Genomic DNA, 16,201 nt, shown 5'->3' with positions numbered 1-16,201 from the left:
GTGGACGTAGCCAATCTGGGTGAACCACGTACATCTTGTGTTTGCTTTCCTATCTCTATCCATTTATATACTTATCCACACTAATGACCAGAACAATCTAGCGAAGATCACAAAAAGTGACCGTTTTCACTACCTAGGATCTATCTTGCAAGAGAACGGAGAATTAGATGGAGATCTCAACCATAGAATACAAGCTGGATGGATGAAGTGTAAGAGTGCATCCGGCGTGTTATGTGACCGTCGTAGGCCACTGAAGCTCAAGGGAAAATTTTATAGGACGGTAATAAGGCCAGCGATGTTGTATGGCACAGAATGTTGGGCGGTGAAGCATCAACACGTACACAAAATGGGTGTAGCGGAGATGAGGATGCTTCGTGGGATGTATGGGCACACGATAAAGGATAAGATTGGGAATGAGGATATCCGAGGTAAAGTAGGAGTGGCCAAAATTGAAGGAAATATGAGAGAAAATCGGTTCCGGTGGTTTGGACATGTGCAAAGAAGGCCTACTGACGCTCCGGTTCGAAAATGTGACTACGGGACAGAGGTTCAGGGCCGAAGGGGTAGAGGAAGACCTAGGAAAACTTTGGAAGAGACCCTAAGAAAAGACTTGAGTACTTGGATCTAACGGAGGACATGACACAAAACCGAGCGCAATGACGTTCTAGGATTCATATAGCCGACCCCACTTAGTGGGAAAAGGCTTTGTTGTTGTTGTTGTTGTTGTTGTATTGCTTTTGGTCTTATTATTTCTATAAAAAATCAATATAAAATGTTGACGTGACTTAACCGTGGTCACATAAATATGAGGGAATGAGAAGGGTATGAGATGAGGAGGGCAGACAATCCAGATCCCAAATATATAGTGTGAAGATGGGAGGGTGGACAGAGGTTCTTGAGCTTTTTAGATCATTTATTCAAGGGAGGCCTCTTCCAAAATCCTCATGAAAATTGAAAAAAAAAAAAGATGATAAATATACAAACATGAACAGGAAAAATTATTGCTCGTCAATTTTAACCCCAATTGGTCTTCTGTATTTTTATTGTCCTCCTTAGGTAGTTCCACTAGTGTAGAGAAAAGAGGGTATGACTATGTTTGAGAAACAAGAAAATGTTCCATTGATGGGGGTGTTTGATGCTTATTAAAGTGTCAATTGATGATTCAAATATTCAAACAACAATATACTAGGGTCAAATCAGACATTGGAGTCTACAATGCTTGAATCGTCTTGTTGGATTTGCTCGTTATTGTTGGAGAATACCAACCCACATCTGTTACATAACAAAATAATGCACAATTAATATTTGGGAGTTTTCACCCCTAATATCACCAAGACCCTTTTTGTGATAAAACCAAATACATAGTAATAGGTGGTTAACTTGGGATAATGTCGTTTATGTCGGTAGTGGACGCATAGGCTACAAAGTTTATCATGGTAACATAGCAAGTCCTCCATTTACTAGGCTCGAGTTTAACTTCTTAAGTTGGGTTTTCGAAAAATTGCACCTAGTTTAAGGATATTGAATGACTAGACCCTCGACCATAATCTGTGAATGATGATCGCGCTCTTGAAAAGTTTCATTAGCTTCGGTATAATGACTTGACCCATTCTCAATGTGGGAATTGGTTTCCAGTGTGACCCCACATCAACCTCAACACTTAGTACTGGATGATTAAGTTGAGACATATCAATAACAGTGATTGTGGACCATGTTGAACTTATATTTATCAGTTGCGTTATTCTTGGATGCATTCTTCCATATGTTCTACATTATAAGTAGCCAATCTTATAATGTAGATAGTGCTATAATTTTAAGTAGCTAGGTTTAATTAAGGGAACTTTAACGAAAAGCACCCGGTACTGTTCACTTTAACGAAAAACCACATTTTTACACTAAAAAGTCAATCCTGGTACTATTCACTTTACCCTTTATTTTGTCATTATTATTAAAACTCAAAGTTTTCAAGCCATTTTCATTAGTTTTCCTTTTAATTAAATGGTTGGTTTTCTACTTAAAAACTTGTTTTCATTCCAATTAGTCGTATGCCAATTGATTTCACGACCAACATTTCGTATGATATATTAACCGGGGGTTGTTAATTAGATGTTGTAAACTACTTTGTCCTTTAATATATACTATTCGCTTAGAGCTTCATTTGGATTTCATACACTTTCGCTTCTTTTTATTTTGTCTATTTATTCAATTTTTTAGAATGGAGAATAGTTGGTGGCTTTGTCACGACAATTTATTTTTGGGAGTTTTAACAAAACACTTCTGGTACTATTCACTTTTAACGAAAAACCACATTTTTACCTTTCCCTGGTACTATTCACTATACCTTTATTTGTCATTTTTCATTACAATTAAAGTTTTTTTGGGACTTTTTTTTAGTTTTCATTTTATTTTTTAGGGGCTGAGAAGATTCAGAAAGATATTTCAGCCTTTCCTTATATATCATTATGTGATTTATTAACGTCAATAATCAAACTTAAAACGTATCATGTATAATATGAGGTTGGAATTCGTCCCAACCACTGAGTCACCCGTGATGGTATTTTAGAAACGTGTATTTGGTGTGAAATTACAAATTCATGAATTTGGATGTTGACTTGGACTTTTGAGAGTTTGGTTTTGGAAGCAAAAGATTGTATAAAGGACAACAATGACTTCTTCTAGAAAACAACCTTTTGAATAAGAAAAAGATAAGAAGATATTTTGTTTGACAAAAAGAAAATTACTACAACCACACACACACATATATATGTATATGTATATGTATATGTGTGTGTATAAATGAATATATATATATATATATATATATATATATATATAATATTGTGTGTAAGTGGAGAAATTGGAGACGATGACTATGGTGAGATAGGTAGTGAAGGTGACAACGACAGATGTCTCTGTAAATAGCCAATATATTGACAAAAGCAGATTCTCTGCCCTCTCACTTTCCGTACCCTCCTGTTTTGTGTGATCACGGTTAAGTCACGTTAATATTTTATATTATTTTTTTTATAGAGATAATAAAACAAAAATGAATAGTAATATAAAATGTTGACATGACTTAACCGTGACCACACAAACAGGAGGGCACATGAGGAAGGAATCAACTTTTACTTTTGGAAGTAGATTCTTTGCCCTCCACTTCCTGTGCCTCCTATTTTACGTGGTCACGGTTAAGCCACGTAAATATTTTATATTATTTTTTATAGATATAATAAGACAAAAAGAAATAGTAATATAAAATGTTGACGTGACTTAACCGTGACCACATAAACAAAAAGGCACGAAAGGGCAGAGAATCTGCCTCCTTTACTCTTTTTCATTTTGAAAATGACTTCCAGGACAGGAATTCATTTTGAAAATTATTATTTTAATTATTAGAAAAATGTCTTTAAAAAGAAAGTTATTAAAAAAATGAAATTACTAAGACCCATCTTTAATTGAAAAACAAATACCTTTTTTTTAGAAGGAAAGACAGATACCTTACGCAATAAAATTGAGTACCATTAGTTTTGGTAATACGGAATATAGTTACTAAAAGTATTACAAGATAGCTTTCTTGAAAAATATGTGAAACATTCATGCGTGAAAAGTAAGTACACATACACATGTTTAACATGCGTTTATGTTTGATTTAAACAAATTAATATTTTAATGAATTATTTAAATGCTACAGAAAATATAAGCAATTTTCAAAAACTATGTTAATATGTCTATATACACGATTTTATTTTGTTAATGTGTATACACGAATTTAAACTAACAAAATAAATTTCACCAATTTTCGTTTGCAAAATAATGTCATTATTAAATTGATTTAAATATGTTTACTAGAAATCTAGTATTAGTACTTACAAGTAACATATTTAATATTAACAAATCAATTAGTGAACAAATTTGAGAACTAAATTTGACAACTCTGGTATTATTTTTAAAGATTACTTTGGCATGAACTATGTAAAAGAAAACTAGTGATTTCAAAAACAATAGTAAAGTATATAGAGGTTTTTGGTTTGTGCAAATATTCTTCAAGCACAAGAAGTTGGTGTGTGTGATTTATATCAAATAAATCGAAATATGTGATTTTATTAAATAATGTCCACCTGAGAAGTGGAGGCACCTCCATGTTAACTGGTAAGACTAACATTATGCTAAATTTCTAATAATACGTCACATATTCGGTTTTTAGATAAGTTGTTCATATAATATTCTTTTTTTATTAAAATATAATATTGTTCGTTAAGCATAGCAGGGTGTTGGTTTCTAACATCTCGAATTCAAAATTATCTTCTCTTAATTATTATTAGCAGATGAGCACACACTTTGTGTGTGTGAACAATTTCATTTTATTTTTTGTTTTTTATTAAGGAGTGTGATTAATTTTTAAAATTTTAAAAAGTGTATGAAATAATGATAATAAGTGCATATTTTTTTTTAATATTACATAATTAATGTTTTGTCTTCTTTATGTAAATATTGTGTATCAAAAGTGAGGGAAAAATTGAAAAAATAGGAATATGATTGTCATTTTTTTAAAATAAGGGTGAAATAGGAAAAATAGGGACATGATTGTCATTTTCTCAAAAGATACAAAATTACTGTTTTGCCCTCCTCATGTCAATATTGTGTATCAAAATGAGGGCAAAATAGGAAAAAAGAGGGGCAAAAAGTTAACAAGGAGGGTTCTCTTTATAGAACAAACTAGCATATGGGCACACACAAAGTGTGTGAGAAAATTTTTTATTTTTGTTTTTAAAATAGAAGGAGAGAGGAAGAGAGTGATAGAGAGAATGTGGGAGTGAGAAGTTTTTTTATTTTTTATTTAGAAATATGTTATGATTACATGTATGTGAGGTTTTGAAAAAAAAAAACCAAAATTTGATTGTGTGAAATTATATTTCTGTTCCATATTTCTTATTCATGTTCTATTTTAATTAGAGGGTTAAATTGATAATTTTATAAAATTTTGATTAATAATAAGTGTTTTATTAATCAGTAAAGATTAATAGAGATAATAATTTCGAACTACCACACCCTAACGTTAATAATAAACTTAAAAAAAAAAAAAAAAAAAGCATTGTTGTTTGCATTACTAGGCGGAGGGTAGACTCAAACCGAGCAGGTCAAAGCATCCAAGCCCAATTGGCGTTATTAAAAAAAAAACAGACCGTAAAGTGCAAAAGACAAATCGAGAAAGGTTACGCAAAGTAGAGCCCAATAATTCTTATCCGAGAAAGTTGGCTTCTCTGTGTTTTCCCAGAGAAAATGTCCGTACAGTTCATCTGAATGCTTTTGCTGGCTGCTACATCTTTTGCTTCAACCATTTCTGAAGCAGAATTTTGGGGTCTCTCCTTTTTGTACGTATTGCAAATCTGCAACCTGCAAAAAGTTCGAATCCTGCAAAGAGTAAGAGGTAAGATTTCCGTTTTTTTCTACTGTTAATTGCTTTTTTGGGTTCAACTTTGGGGTTGTTTTTTCTGCATCGTATTGTTTATGGTGATTGCCATTTGCCACTGATGACCAACTTTTTGAAAAGACTGGTCTTTTTTGCTAATTCGACGATAAAAAGATTGCCCCTTTATTCTAATTTGACGATTCCTTTTGATTGCAGGACTTTTCTTATCCTCAATCGCCTTTTGGGTTCCCACTTAATTTTGGAGAGTGGTGTTTGTTGGGTATTTGCCAATTTTCAACATAGACTACTTCAGTGGATGCAAAAAGCTTTGATTCTGCAGTTGTTCCACCAAAAGGGTATCTTTTACTTTTCTGTTTTTTTGATAAAATTGGAGGGTTTTGGTTCAATTGCTGAAGTTGTTTCTTGTACCTTGGTAAGGATTTTGAACTAGGAAGGGCCTGAAGTTCAACTGTTGTCCTTGATCCCAAAACCGAAAAGATTTGAGTTGGATTTGTTGGTTCATTTTTAGGTGTTTTTATTGTATGTTGAGGGGGGATTGTAAATCTATGAACCCGGAAATGGAAGGAGAATGCGATTTGATTGCCGCGGCAAAGAACATAGTGAGGGCCTTGGGGTCGAAGAAGAACCTTACAGATGGTGAGAGGGAGATTTTGGCTAATCTTGGCACCCAATTGTCCAGCATGATGGGACTCAGTGAGAGAGATGATGAGAATAAGGATAAAAAGATCAGTGAGGTCGAAGATCGCCTTAATTGGATTCAGGAGAGGATCATGAGTTGGGAGGCTGATCAGTCTATGATATGGGATTCGAGCCCGAATGAGTCTCTGGAGTATATGAAGGCTGTGGAGGAGGCTCGGAGATTGATCGAAAGATTGGAAAGGTCGTGTTTGGATAAAAATGATGAAGAGTATGAGGTGTTACATAGAGCTCATGATGTTCTTCAAACGGCAATGGCTAGGCTAGAGGAAGAGTTCAAGTACATGCTTGTTCAGAACAGGCAACCCTTTGAACCCGAGCACATGTCTTTTCGTTCGAGTGAAGAGGATATTGCGGATGGAAGCTCGATAATCTCTTTTGGGGATGATTCGATTGAGGACTCACTTCAAACGGATAGTGTCAGCAGAGCGTCTGAGGAAGTCATCATTGATTTGGTTCATCCGGATATAGTTCCTGAGCTCAGAGGCATTGCAAATTTGATGTTCAATTGCAATTATGATCAGGAATGCATGCAAGCTTATACCATCATCCGAAAGGAGGCATTGGATGAGTGCCTCTCCATTCTCGAAATCCAGAAGCTGAGTATTGAGGATGTGCTGAAGATGGACTGGGGCTCCTTGAATTCCAAAATCAGAAGATGGGTCTGGGGTATGAAGATCTTCGTGCGAGTTTATCTAGCTAGCGAGAGATCGCTCAGCGATCAGATTTTTGGGGAGCTTGGAGCGATTTATTTGGATTGTTTTGTTGAGGCATCAAAGGCTTCAATGCTGCAGCTTCTGAATTTTGGTGAAGCCATGTCTATTGGCCCCCACCAACCGGAAAAGTTGTTCCGCATTCTTGACATGTATGAGGTGCTTGCAGATGTTCTTCCCGACATAGATGCTTTATACGCAGACGAGGCTGGTTCTTCTGTAAGAATTGAGTGTCATGAGGTTCTGATGAAATTGGGTGAGTCTGTGAAGGCAACATTTAGTAAATTCGAGAGCGCCATTGCATCAAACCCCTCGACTAACCCTGTTGCTGGAGGAGGAATACATCCTCTCACCAAATATGTGATGAATTACTTGAGGATTCTCACAGACTATGGAGAGACCCTTAATTATCTCTTCGAGGACAGTACTGATGCTGATTCCATTTCGCTGTCGCCTGACATGAGTCCTACCTCAGACGAGGAGAACAAACCCACTGATTCTCCAGGCAGAATTTTCCCAATGGTTCGCCACTTCCGATCACTTACTTCAACTCTGGAAGGCAACCTTGACGAAAAGTCCAGGTTATACAAGGATCCTTCCTTGCAACACGTATTTTTGATGAACAATTTACGGTACATGGCTCAGAAGGTTAAGGGGGATGAACTGAGGCCCATTTTCGGAGACGGCTGGCTTAGGAAGTGCAACGGGAAAGTTCAACAGCAAGCATTGAACTACCAGAGATCTAGTTGGAGTTCCATCCTTAATTTGCTCAAAGAGGAGGGCATTCAGAATCCCGGTACAAATTCTATCTCAAAAACCCTCAAGGAAAGGCTCCGCAGCTTTTATCTTGTGTTCGAAGAGATCTACAAGAGCCAAACAACATGGTTCATTCCGGATCCTCAGCTTCGAGAAGATGTGCAAATCTCAGCATCCCTGAATGTAATCCAAGCTTATAGGACATTTGTGGGAAGACATTCAAACGACGTAAGTGACAAGCTCATCAAGTACAGTGCGGACGATTTGCAGAATTACCTCTTGGATCTCTTTGAGGGATCCCCGAAATCATTACAAAATTCCAGCAGGAGGTGACAGCATAATAAGTAGTATTGTGACTATTGTCATGTTATTATTTACAGCAGAGGAAGGCTTTTCATTTCATGCTCATATATGTTTTGATTGTTACAACTGGCCAGGATTCCCCCATGAAAATTGAAAAGGGATTCTTTCCCTCGGTAGTTTTCGTGTGTGTAACGTTTGTAATGTGATGAATTCAGTTCACTTTTCTGACCTCTGCATTGGATATCCTAACTGATATAAGATTGAATGAAGCAAGTTTTCGCGTGTGTATCATTTTTAATGTGATGAATTCGGTTTATTTTTCTGACCTCTGCTTTGGCTGTCCTAACTGATATAAGATTGAGCGAAGCAGATTTTCGTATGCAACTTTATGTGCTTTTGCCGAATATGTTTCTCTTCAAGTTTGTCAAAATTGGGTGGTGATTCTGTCATAAAGTTCTATGCCTCAGCTGTTGCAGCAAACTCAAGACTATGATACCATGTGAGTAGATTTGGCCCCAGTAGTCCATACCAACTCAAAGTTTCATCTCTTGTTACTGGTGATTCATCATAAGGTCAAGTGACGCTTGAGACAGACATACGGTAATCACTGGTTGCACGAAAAATTCTTCAAAAAGGCTTGAAAGGCTAATTTATTTGAGCAATCACTTCACTCACAAACAAAATAAAGGAAGTCACGTGAGCAAGATATACATACGTGGATATATTATCCGCTGCATCCGCATTTTCCTCTCGAAGTTGATGTCCAAGTCGCAGTAAGATTGTTCAGCAAGACTAGTCAAAATGGAGTCACAAGTACATTGTGTTTCAGTTTTTTAGGTCCAGTCCAGGTTAACAGAATTTTCCAGTTCACGTTTGACAAGGACTCAAGGACCGGACTGCTAACTTTTATTACCTGTAGGTCCCTGGAGAAGTTTGCTTTTGTTAGGAAATGCCATCAATGTCCTGTAATGTAATGTTAGGTCCCTAGTGGTGGTTGGAGATATAAATGGAGACCTACTCTGTCTGATTTTTGTGGCTGAGAAGAAGTCCGAAGGGCTGAGTCATGCCTCCCAAGAACCCCATTCAAATTACAAATACAAGTGACATTGAAAGAGTATTTTGCACCATTGCAGCAAAAATCAATTGTTTTCTGTTTTTCTCACTTCTTCAACCTCATTTATTTTCCAACTACTTGATTTAGTCGTTCCTTTATTTGTCTCTTTAAATGGAGATATTCTTTGTGTCTGCCAACTGTATTTAACACATGACCGGTAGTAGAACCCGCGAGAGACCGGTTGTACCCATCATACGAGAGGGACTGGACCTTTGTATGAATGATTTTATTAATGACCTGTGAGCTTGGTCGGGGCAAAGCTGAATCTCCAAAGAAATTTTTACATAAACCTTTACTTTTCTCGCACAGCAAAAACTAACAGCTAAATAACCGAAAAGTGAAGGTTTATGTGAAAAAATACAAGGTTAGTTGTGTACTGTATCTTAACTTTGCTTGTATAAGTTTATTTTACACTACCGGTCCTAAGCCCGGATAAAAGAGGAGGAAGAGTGTGTTAGGTAGTCGACAAGCAACTCCCTTAATATTGTTGTTTTTGCGTACTGCGTCTTGGAAGGGTACAGGAGGACAAGGATAGAAAAGGGTAGTTGTAAATATTATGTTCCATTAGCAAGTATTGTGCTAGACTTGCTCCACGGATTCCAGGAGCAAGAACAGACCAATAGTTGCCCCACCAGCGTCGACAGCCAATTTTCAACCATCAACACCAATGCGACTTTTATGCCAATGCAACCGGAAATATCAGTAGTAGCTCAAAATTTGCATTTCAAACTAAACTAAAACTAAACTAAATTAAACTAAAATTAACATATCAAGTCTGTACAAGATTCAACTTCGTTACAGTGACAACTTTTTTTTTTTGTGCCCCTCCACTTATTTATGACACACCACAATCCACCTAGACGCGGTCATCATAAATGGTTTGTGCGATAATGTCGGAGGCGGGTTCAGGATAATCCATTCAATCTTCTTCTTTTCTTTCTTTTTTTTTATAATTTTCCTCTTCCCACGGAACTCCTCCTCTTTACACCATTGAAGAAGATGTCAAGTCCTCTGATCGACCCTTCTATGATCACTGCCTATGCACAGATCAGAACTCAAACTTCTCAACGTAGAGTATCCGTTTGAATACCAGTGACTGAGAAAAATTTCTCGTCCGACACCCCTTACAATATAGCAAGATTCTCTATATTTAGTTGATCATCTAATCCATGTTAATGTCATGCGATAGAGTTAGTTGCCTTATACGAGTTGCTGCTCTCGCACACATAGCATATATAGTATGAAGACTTAGCCCATCTCAAAATTTGACATCTGATACCCCTTGTCAACCTAAATTCACTTTTATCATCCAGTTGTCGGAGGTTTGCACGTAAGGTAAATTTAGACGAGTTCGCCATCAAGTGTGTAAATCAAGATGAGACGTAACAGTGAATGTGTTTAATGTTAGTTGCTCTTCTTAAATTGATACAAGCCGTTCAACGAAACGACGGCTGTAAAAGTTGAAAATTTTCTGAGCACCTTACTGTGCTGTCACGCCCTAAGCAATCCAAGTAGAAATCCCCTCTCCTTTCTGTTTTGTTTTGTTTTTCTATTTGGCAGCACCCACACACTCTCTCTCTCTCTCTAGTTTTTCACTTCCAGTGGAAAGCAAAAACCAGCTGCACAATCCGCACGGCATTCTGCTGCTGCCAGATCAACGGAAGAATCAGAATGATGCCGCTAATGTGGTGTTCTGCGCCACCGTCGCCACCGCCGGAAGCGATGGTGGGTACGTTAATGGCAAAGAAAGATGGAAGCTCTAGGAGTGTGGTGATCAATATGAGGGGTGCAGGTACAAATAATGGGTTCCCATCGTTCCTTCCAAAGGAGGTTGAGAAAATTAAGGACCCATATGCCAGAAAGTTGGCTCAGAGGATGGAGAGGCTCCCTGTGTCGGTAACCCACTAATCTCGTTCTCATTTTTGTTAATCTGACTAATTTCGTTTATTTACGAGTTTAAATTACTTTAATTTACTAATTTAGAACTAAAGGGAGTTTGATGAGCTCTTAAACTGGTCTAATCCACATATAAGTTATAACACATGTATGCTTAATGCCACTAATTATGATGTACATTTTTTCATGAAGTACTTGGGCTTATTCCTAAGATGATTTTCGCATGCTATTATTATTTTTCTTTTTGTGTACTTCTGGAGAAGTTTTAAAAAGAAAATGAATATGCGAAAATTAATTTTCTACCGATTAAAGCGATTCCCTGTTTTTTTCATTTTCATCATCTTCTTCAAGAACATCTGACTCAAAAGCTGGGAAGTACTTGAGCTTGCAGCCAAAACTGGGAAGTGGTTGAATAAGTGCATTTTTGTTTTTACTTTATTATTTGTCCTGATTCAATGAAATGAATAAGGCCATCTCTAACCGAGGGCTGGCTAGAAGACTCGTTTTAACCATCTGGCCTTCCAAGATTCCCCAAGATATTAATATTTTAATGAACAGTACATGGTCATATTTGCCTCCGTCTCCAACAGAGGGCCAAAGGGCCAGAGGGCTCGTTTTAGCCATGTCACAAAAAACCGTCTCCAACCGAGGGCCAAACATAATTTATTATTTAAAAACTACAACAAAAATGTTGTTTAAGTTTCATGTTGTATAATTTTTATGTTGGTTAATGTTATTTAATGTTGTTTCATATTGTTTAATGTTGTTTCATGTTACTTAATTTAATTTAATGTTGTATAATGGCTTAGGAAGTTATAGGAAAAAAAATAGAATTTAAAAAAAAATATGAAACAAATTTTCTCAAATAGAAGTTATAGGAAAAAAAATGGAATTTAAAAAAAAATATGAAACAAATTTTGTGAAATAGAAGTTATAGGAAAAAATGGAATTTAAAAAACAATATGAAATAAATTTTGTGAAATAGAAGTTATAGGAAAAAAATGGAGTTAAAAAAAATATGAAATAAATTTTGTGAAATATAAGTTATAGGAAAAAAAATATGAAACAAATTTTGTGAAATAGAAGTTATAGGAAAAAAATGGAATTTAAAAAAGAAATATGAACCAAATTTTGTGAAATAGAAGTTATAGGAAAAAATAGAAGTTATATGAAAATTTTTGTAAATAAAAAATAATAATAATAATGTAAAAAAAAATCAAATCAAATGCAACGGCTAGTAGCCGTTTCATTTGAATTTTTTTTAAAAAAATCATGTCGGTTATAACCGACAGGAATACACCATTATTTAGTATATTAAATAATAGCATGTATTCCTGTCGGTTATAACCGACACGAATAACAAAACTATAAAAAAAAAATTAGCCAGCCCGAAGCTGGCTGGCTGGCCGAAAGCAGCCAGCCCTTTGGCCCTTTGAAATTCCGTGGGGCCCTCCCAGATTCTCGAGTCCTCTGGCCTAGCCCTCGGTTGGAGACGGTTTTAGGGCTATTTTCGGCCCTCTTGCCCTCTGGACCCTTCAATTAGAGATAGCCTAAGTACTTTTTGCCTTTTGTGGGATGGTGAACAGTGAACTCACTCAACTTTGGAGTGATCGATACAAGGTGATAATAGTCATTTCCATATGGTGGGAATATTCTTTGCATGAAACTATTTTTTGTGAATACAAAATAATCAAGCTAAATGTACTAATTTTCCAAGTTTTTGTTTAATAAAACTTTAGTTGCGCTCAGTGACGGAATTAGGATTTTCAATATGTGATTGAGTTGAAATATTCATTGAAACTGTATGTGGCACGTGACATGTGATGAACAGATGATTCTCAATTTTCTCGTCCACTTTGAAGTTACTCATTGACTTTGAATAATTTCTCATTTCTCTCTTTAATGTAGGGGTATTACCCCTGCTAACATAGTGTGACTAATGGGGCAAGCCGGTTGTGATTGCAGATTGGGTCGTCGGAAAGTTGTATCATGAGTAGTTGTGTAAGGCCTCTAAAACAAAGTGAGATCAATCCGGTGGTTCTCCTCCATTGCTTTGACAGGTTTGTAATGCTTGCAAATTGCAGATTGACCCGTTACAAGGTGATTTAGTGCTGAACATGTTTGGTCATGTTTGTGTCTTTTAGTTCTTGTTTAGAATGGAGGTGCGCGTACCCCCTGCTTGAAGAGGCCGGGTTGGAGGCTTGGGCTGTTGATGTTCTTGGGTGGGGCTTCTCTGATTTAGGTTCGTTTACCTGCGTTTTCCTCATTGTTTTATTTTTTTATTTTTTCCGGCTGGATATGATTATATACTTCCAGTCTCTTTCTTGCAACAAGTGCTTAATGTTCATCTGTTTAATCATTTGTTATCTGTTATCTGTACTAGAAAGGTGTCCACCATGCAGTGCGGCAACCAAGCGGCATCACCTCTATCAGGTATATATGCAGTGTGATATTCTTTTCTTTATTCTTTTGTTGCTCCAGTGAATATTGTTTCGGTCTATCTGCAATGGTTTTGATATTTTGTTATGTTAATTACTTTAAGTCGAAAATGGTCTACATTTTTCATCATCTGTTGAGAAAATTCGAATTTAATCTTATTGTTTGAGCTCGGAGATATAACTGGATTTCACATTCGAATTATAGTTTTGGAAGTCCTACATCAGAAGACCGATGGTATTAGTTGGACCAAGCCTCGGTGGTTCTGTTGCAATTGACTTTGCATACCACTATCCAGTAGCTGTGAGTGTCTATCATATTGAGCTCCTTCGCTCTAGATGCGTTGTTTCAGAAATTATGTAGTGTCCATTTCATAAATTTAATTCTTGTTTTCTATTTTCAGGTTGAAAAGCTGGTTTTAATCAATGCAAGCGTCTACGCAGAAGGCACCGGAGACATGGCAAAGTTACCTAAAGCTGCGGCCTACGCTGGGGTTGGTGTCCCCTTACAGCGATATTTCAACCCTATGTGAATTCTCTTAGCTTGCTTGCCTAATGTTCTGATCTTTTTATTCACCAGGTTTCTTTATTGAAGAGCACCCCTCTACGCTTCTACGCAAATATGCTGGCCTTCAACGACATTTCATTAGCTACAACCTTTGATTGGACTAATGTAAGATAATCTTTCTGTTAATATACTCAAGTTTCCAACTGAAACAGGCATCTAGTATATTGTTGAAATTTTTATCTTGGCATCTTTGTCTTAGATTTTTGAAGTATGTGTAATGGAAAGCTAACAGAGATCGTTCCATAATTAGGTCGGACGCTTACACTGTCTGCTGCCTTGGTGGAAAGATGCAACAGTCAGTTTTATGAGTAGCGGAGGCTATAATGTCGTTTCTCAAATAAAACAGGTAAACTCTCGCCATCTTAGTGAGTACGGTATATAAGTGGTACGCAGAATTCGGCAAGTCGGGTAGGTAATAGGAAGCTTGTATTCTGAAACCTTATTTTACAGGTAAAGCAGAAAGTACTAGTGATTTGCAGCGAGCAAGACAATATTATCAGCTACAAACAAATATTGGTGAGTTTTGAGCTCCTACCTGCTACTTAACTTTTCCTGTCGTACTTAAACCAAGCATGTTTCGCAATCATTTTATGACGGAGGACTTAATTTATTCTCGTAATCTTAAAAAACGCACGAGAGATTGCAAACCCTACTTCAAAATCGTTGCTAAAACTCGATATGCCTGTTTGAAGCGTTTTGGAAAACTTGATGCGAAATGTATTGTGCGACCACTGACATTGCCGGTTGCTATAAAGTAGAAACCGAAACACATGCTAAGATGTCAACATATATGCATTCCTTAATGAGTCTTCTTCTTGTTGTAATCAAAATGCAGAGGCTGCGTTGTGAGCTTTCGTCTGCAATCATGCGGCTAATACCGGATAGCGGACATCTCCCTCACGTTGATAATCCCGCCTCCATCGCAAAACTAATTGCAGGGTTTGCCCGGAACGGTCGTTGCTGAGAGAATCCCTCCTCTGGTCCTATGTGGCAGAATTATAGGACTTACTCCCTGCTAAGAGGCCCGTTCTTCTTCTTAGCAATACTAAGTTTTTCTTTAAACACTTCCTTTTATAGTTGTGAGCTAAAGGAAGATTTAGCGCAAAACCAAGCGTAATGACGTTATATAGTTCATATAGCCGACCCCACTAGACTTCGTTGTTGTTGTTGTACTTATTTTTATAGTTGTGGTTGTAGTTCCAGGACTTAACATTTATGATATTTGTTTATATAATGTGAATCTGAATAAGAGATTGAACAACTAGCCAAGAAATATTATGAATATTAGAGATAAAAAAATAATTACAATTAAATAGTTCGGTATACAAGTCTTGTGTTCGAATTTCCCTTAACTAATATCACTTCTATTGAAAAATACAAAAAATATTGGTTTGCATCTTTCGCTCAGTAAAATATCAACAGACTTGTAGATACTTGCAATCTTATTTTTTCTTCACACTTCTAACATAATATGAAAGAAAAATTGCACTGTTTGTTCTGTGGTGCGTATGATTGAGTGATCCAAAAAATTAATAGTTAGATCTTGCATATATGAATCTAATAGAACAATAAATTTTTGTAACAGTTAGATCTTGCGTAAAACTTATACTATTGAATAATACGCGCTATTGTAGCTAGACCTAGGTATCATTCGGTAAACCTACTTTATATAGATCGGGAAAACCGTACGGTTTTTTTAAACCATGAGCTATTGTAACATCCCACATCGCCCAGTGGAGTGATCCTTAAATGTATATTCTCATCCCTACCTAGCACGAGGCTTTTTGGGAGCTCACTAGCTTCGGGTTCCGTCGGAACTCCGAAGTTAAGCGAGAAAAAGGCCAGAGCACTCCCATGATGGGTGACCCACTGGGAAGTCGCTCGTGAGTTCCCAAAAACAAAACCGTGAGGGAATGGTAAGCCCAAAGCGGACAATATCTTGCTACGGTGGTGAAGATGACCCGGGAAGTGATCCGCCCCGAGCCGGGATGTGACAAATGGTATCAGAGCCAATCCCTGGCCGGAAGTGTGCCGACGAGGACGTCAGGCCCCTAAGGGGGGTGGATTGTAACATCCCACATCGTCCAGGGGAGTGATCCTTAAATGTATATTCTCATCCCTACCTAGCACGAGGCCTTTTGGGAGCTCATTGACTTCGGGTTCCGTCGGAACTCTGAAGTTAAGCGAGAAGAAGGCCAGAGCACTCCCAGGATAGGTGACCCACTGGGAAGTTGCTCGTGAGTTTCCAAAAACAAAACCGTGAGGGAATGGTAAGCCCAAAACGGACAA

At 37.0% G+C, this 16,201-nt stretch overlaps 2 protein-coding genes across 3 annotated transcripts; both read left to right on the top strand.

Annotated features, from left to right (window-relative positions):
- The first annotated feature begins 5,135 nt into the window (after positions 1 to 5,135).
- On the top strand, positions 5,136 to 8,190 carry LOC103442418 (exocyst complex component EXO70E2-like). 2 transcript variants are annotated; one of them, XM_029097555.2, is made up of 3 exons: positions 5,136 to 5,428; positions 5,627 to 5,766; positions 5,849 to 8,190. In XM_029097555.2, the coding sequence occupies exon 3, from the start codon at positions 5,953 to 5,955 to the stop codon at positions 7,927 to 7,929; it is 1,977 nt and encodes a 658-aa protein (XP_028953388.2). In that variant the 5' UTR covers positions 5,136 to 5,428; positions 5,627 to 5,766; positions 5,849 to 5,952; the 3' UTR covers positions 7,930 to 8,190. The 2 variants fall into 2 exon arrangements, with proteins under 2 accessions (XP_028953388.2, XP_070673451.1); XM_070817350.1 differs by having other exon boundaries at positions 5,138 to 5,428; positions 5,940 to 8,190.
- A 1,701-nt stretch (positions 8,191 to 9,891) lies between these two features.
- On the top strand, positions 9,892 to 15,266 carry LOC103411388 (alpha/beta hydrolase domain-containing protein VTE7-like). The gene is made up of 10 exons (XM_029097558.2): positions 9,892 to 10,909; positions 12,875 to 12,969; positions 13,054 to 13,151; positions 13,293 to 13,342; positions 13,553 to 13,648; positions 13,749 to 13,838; positions 13,925 to 14,017; positions 14,163 to 14,258; positions 14,363 to 14,428; positions 14,748 to 15,266. The coding sequence occupies exons 1-10, from the start codon at positions 10,685 to 10,687 to the stop codon at positions 14,874 to 14,876; spliced, it is 1,038 nt and encodes a 345-aa protein (XP_028953391.2). The 5' UTR covers positions 9,892 to 10,684; the 3' UTR covers positions 14,877 to 15,266.
- The last annotated feature ends 935 nt before the right edge of the window (positions 15,267 to 16,201 follow it).

This window comes from Malus domestica, chromosome 17 (assembly GCF_042453785.1).
Source record: "Malus domestica chromosome 17, GDT2T_hap1".
NCBI classification, from domain to species: domain Eukaryota; kingdom Viridiplantae; phylum Streptophyta; class Magnoliopsida; order Rosales; family Rosaceae; genus Malus; species Malus domestica.
Note: the sequence above shows the minus strand (reverse complement) of the source record. Positions and strands in the feature narration are given on the sequence as shown.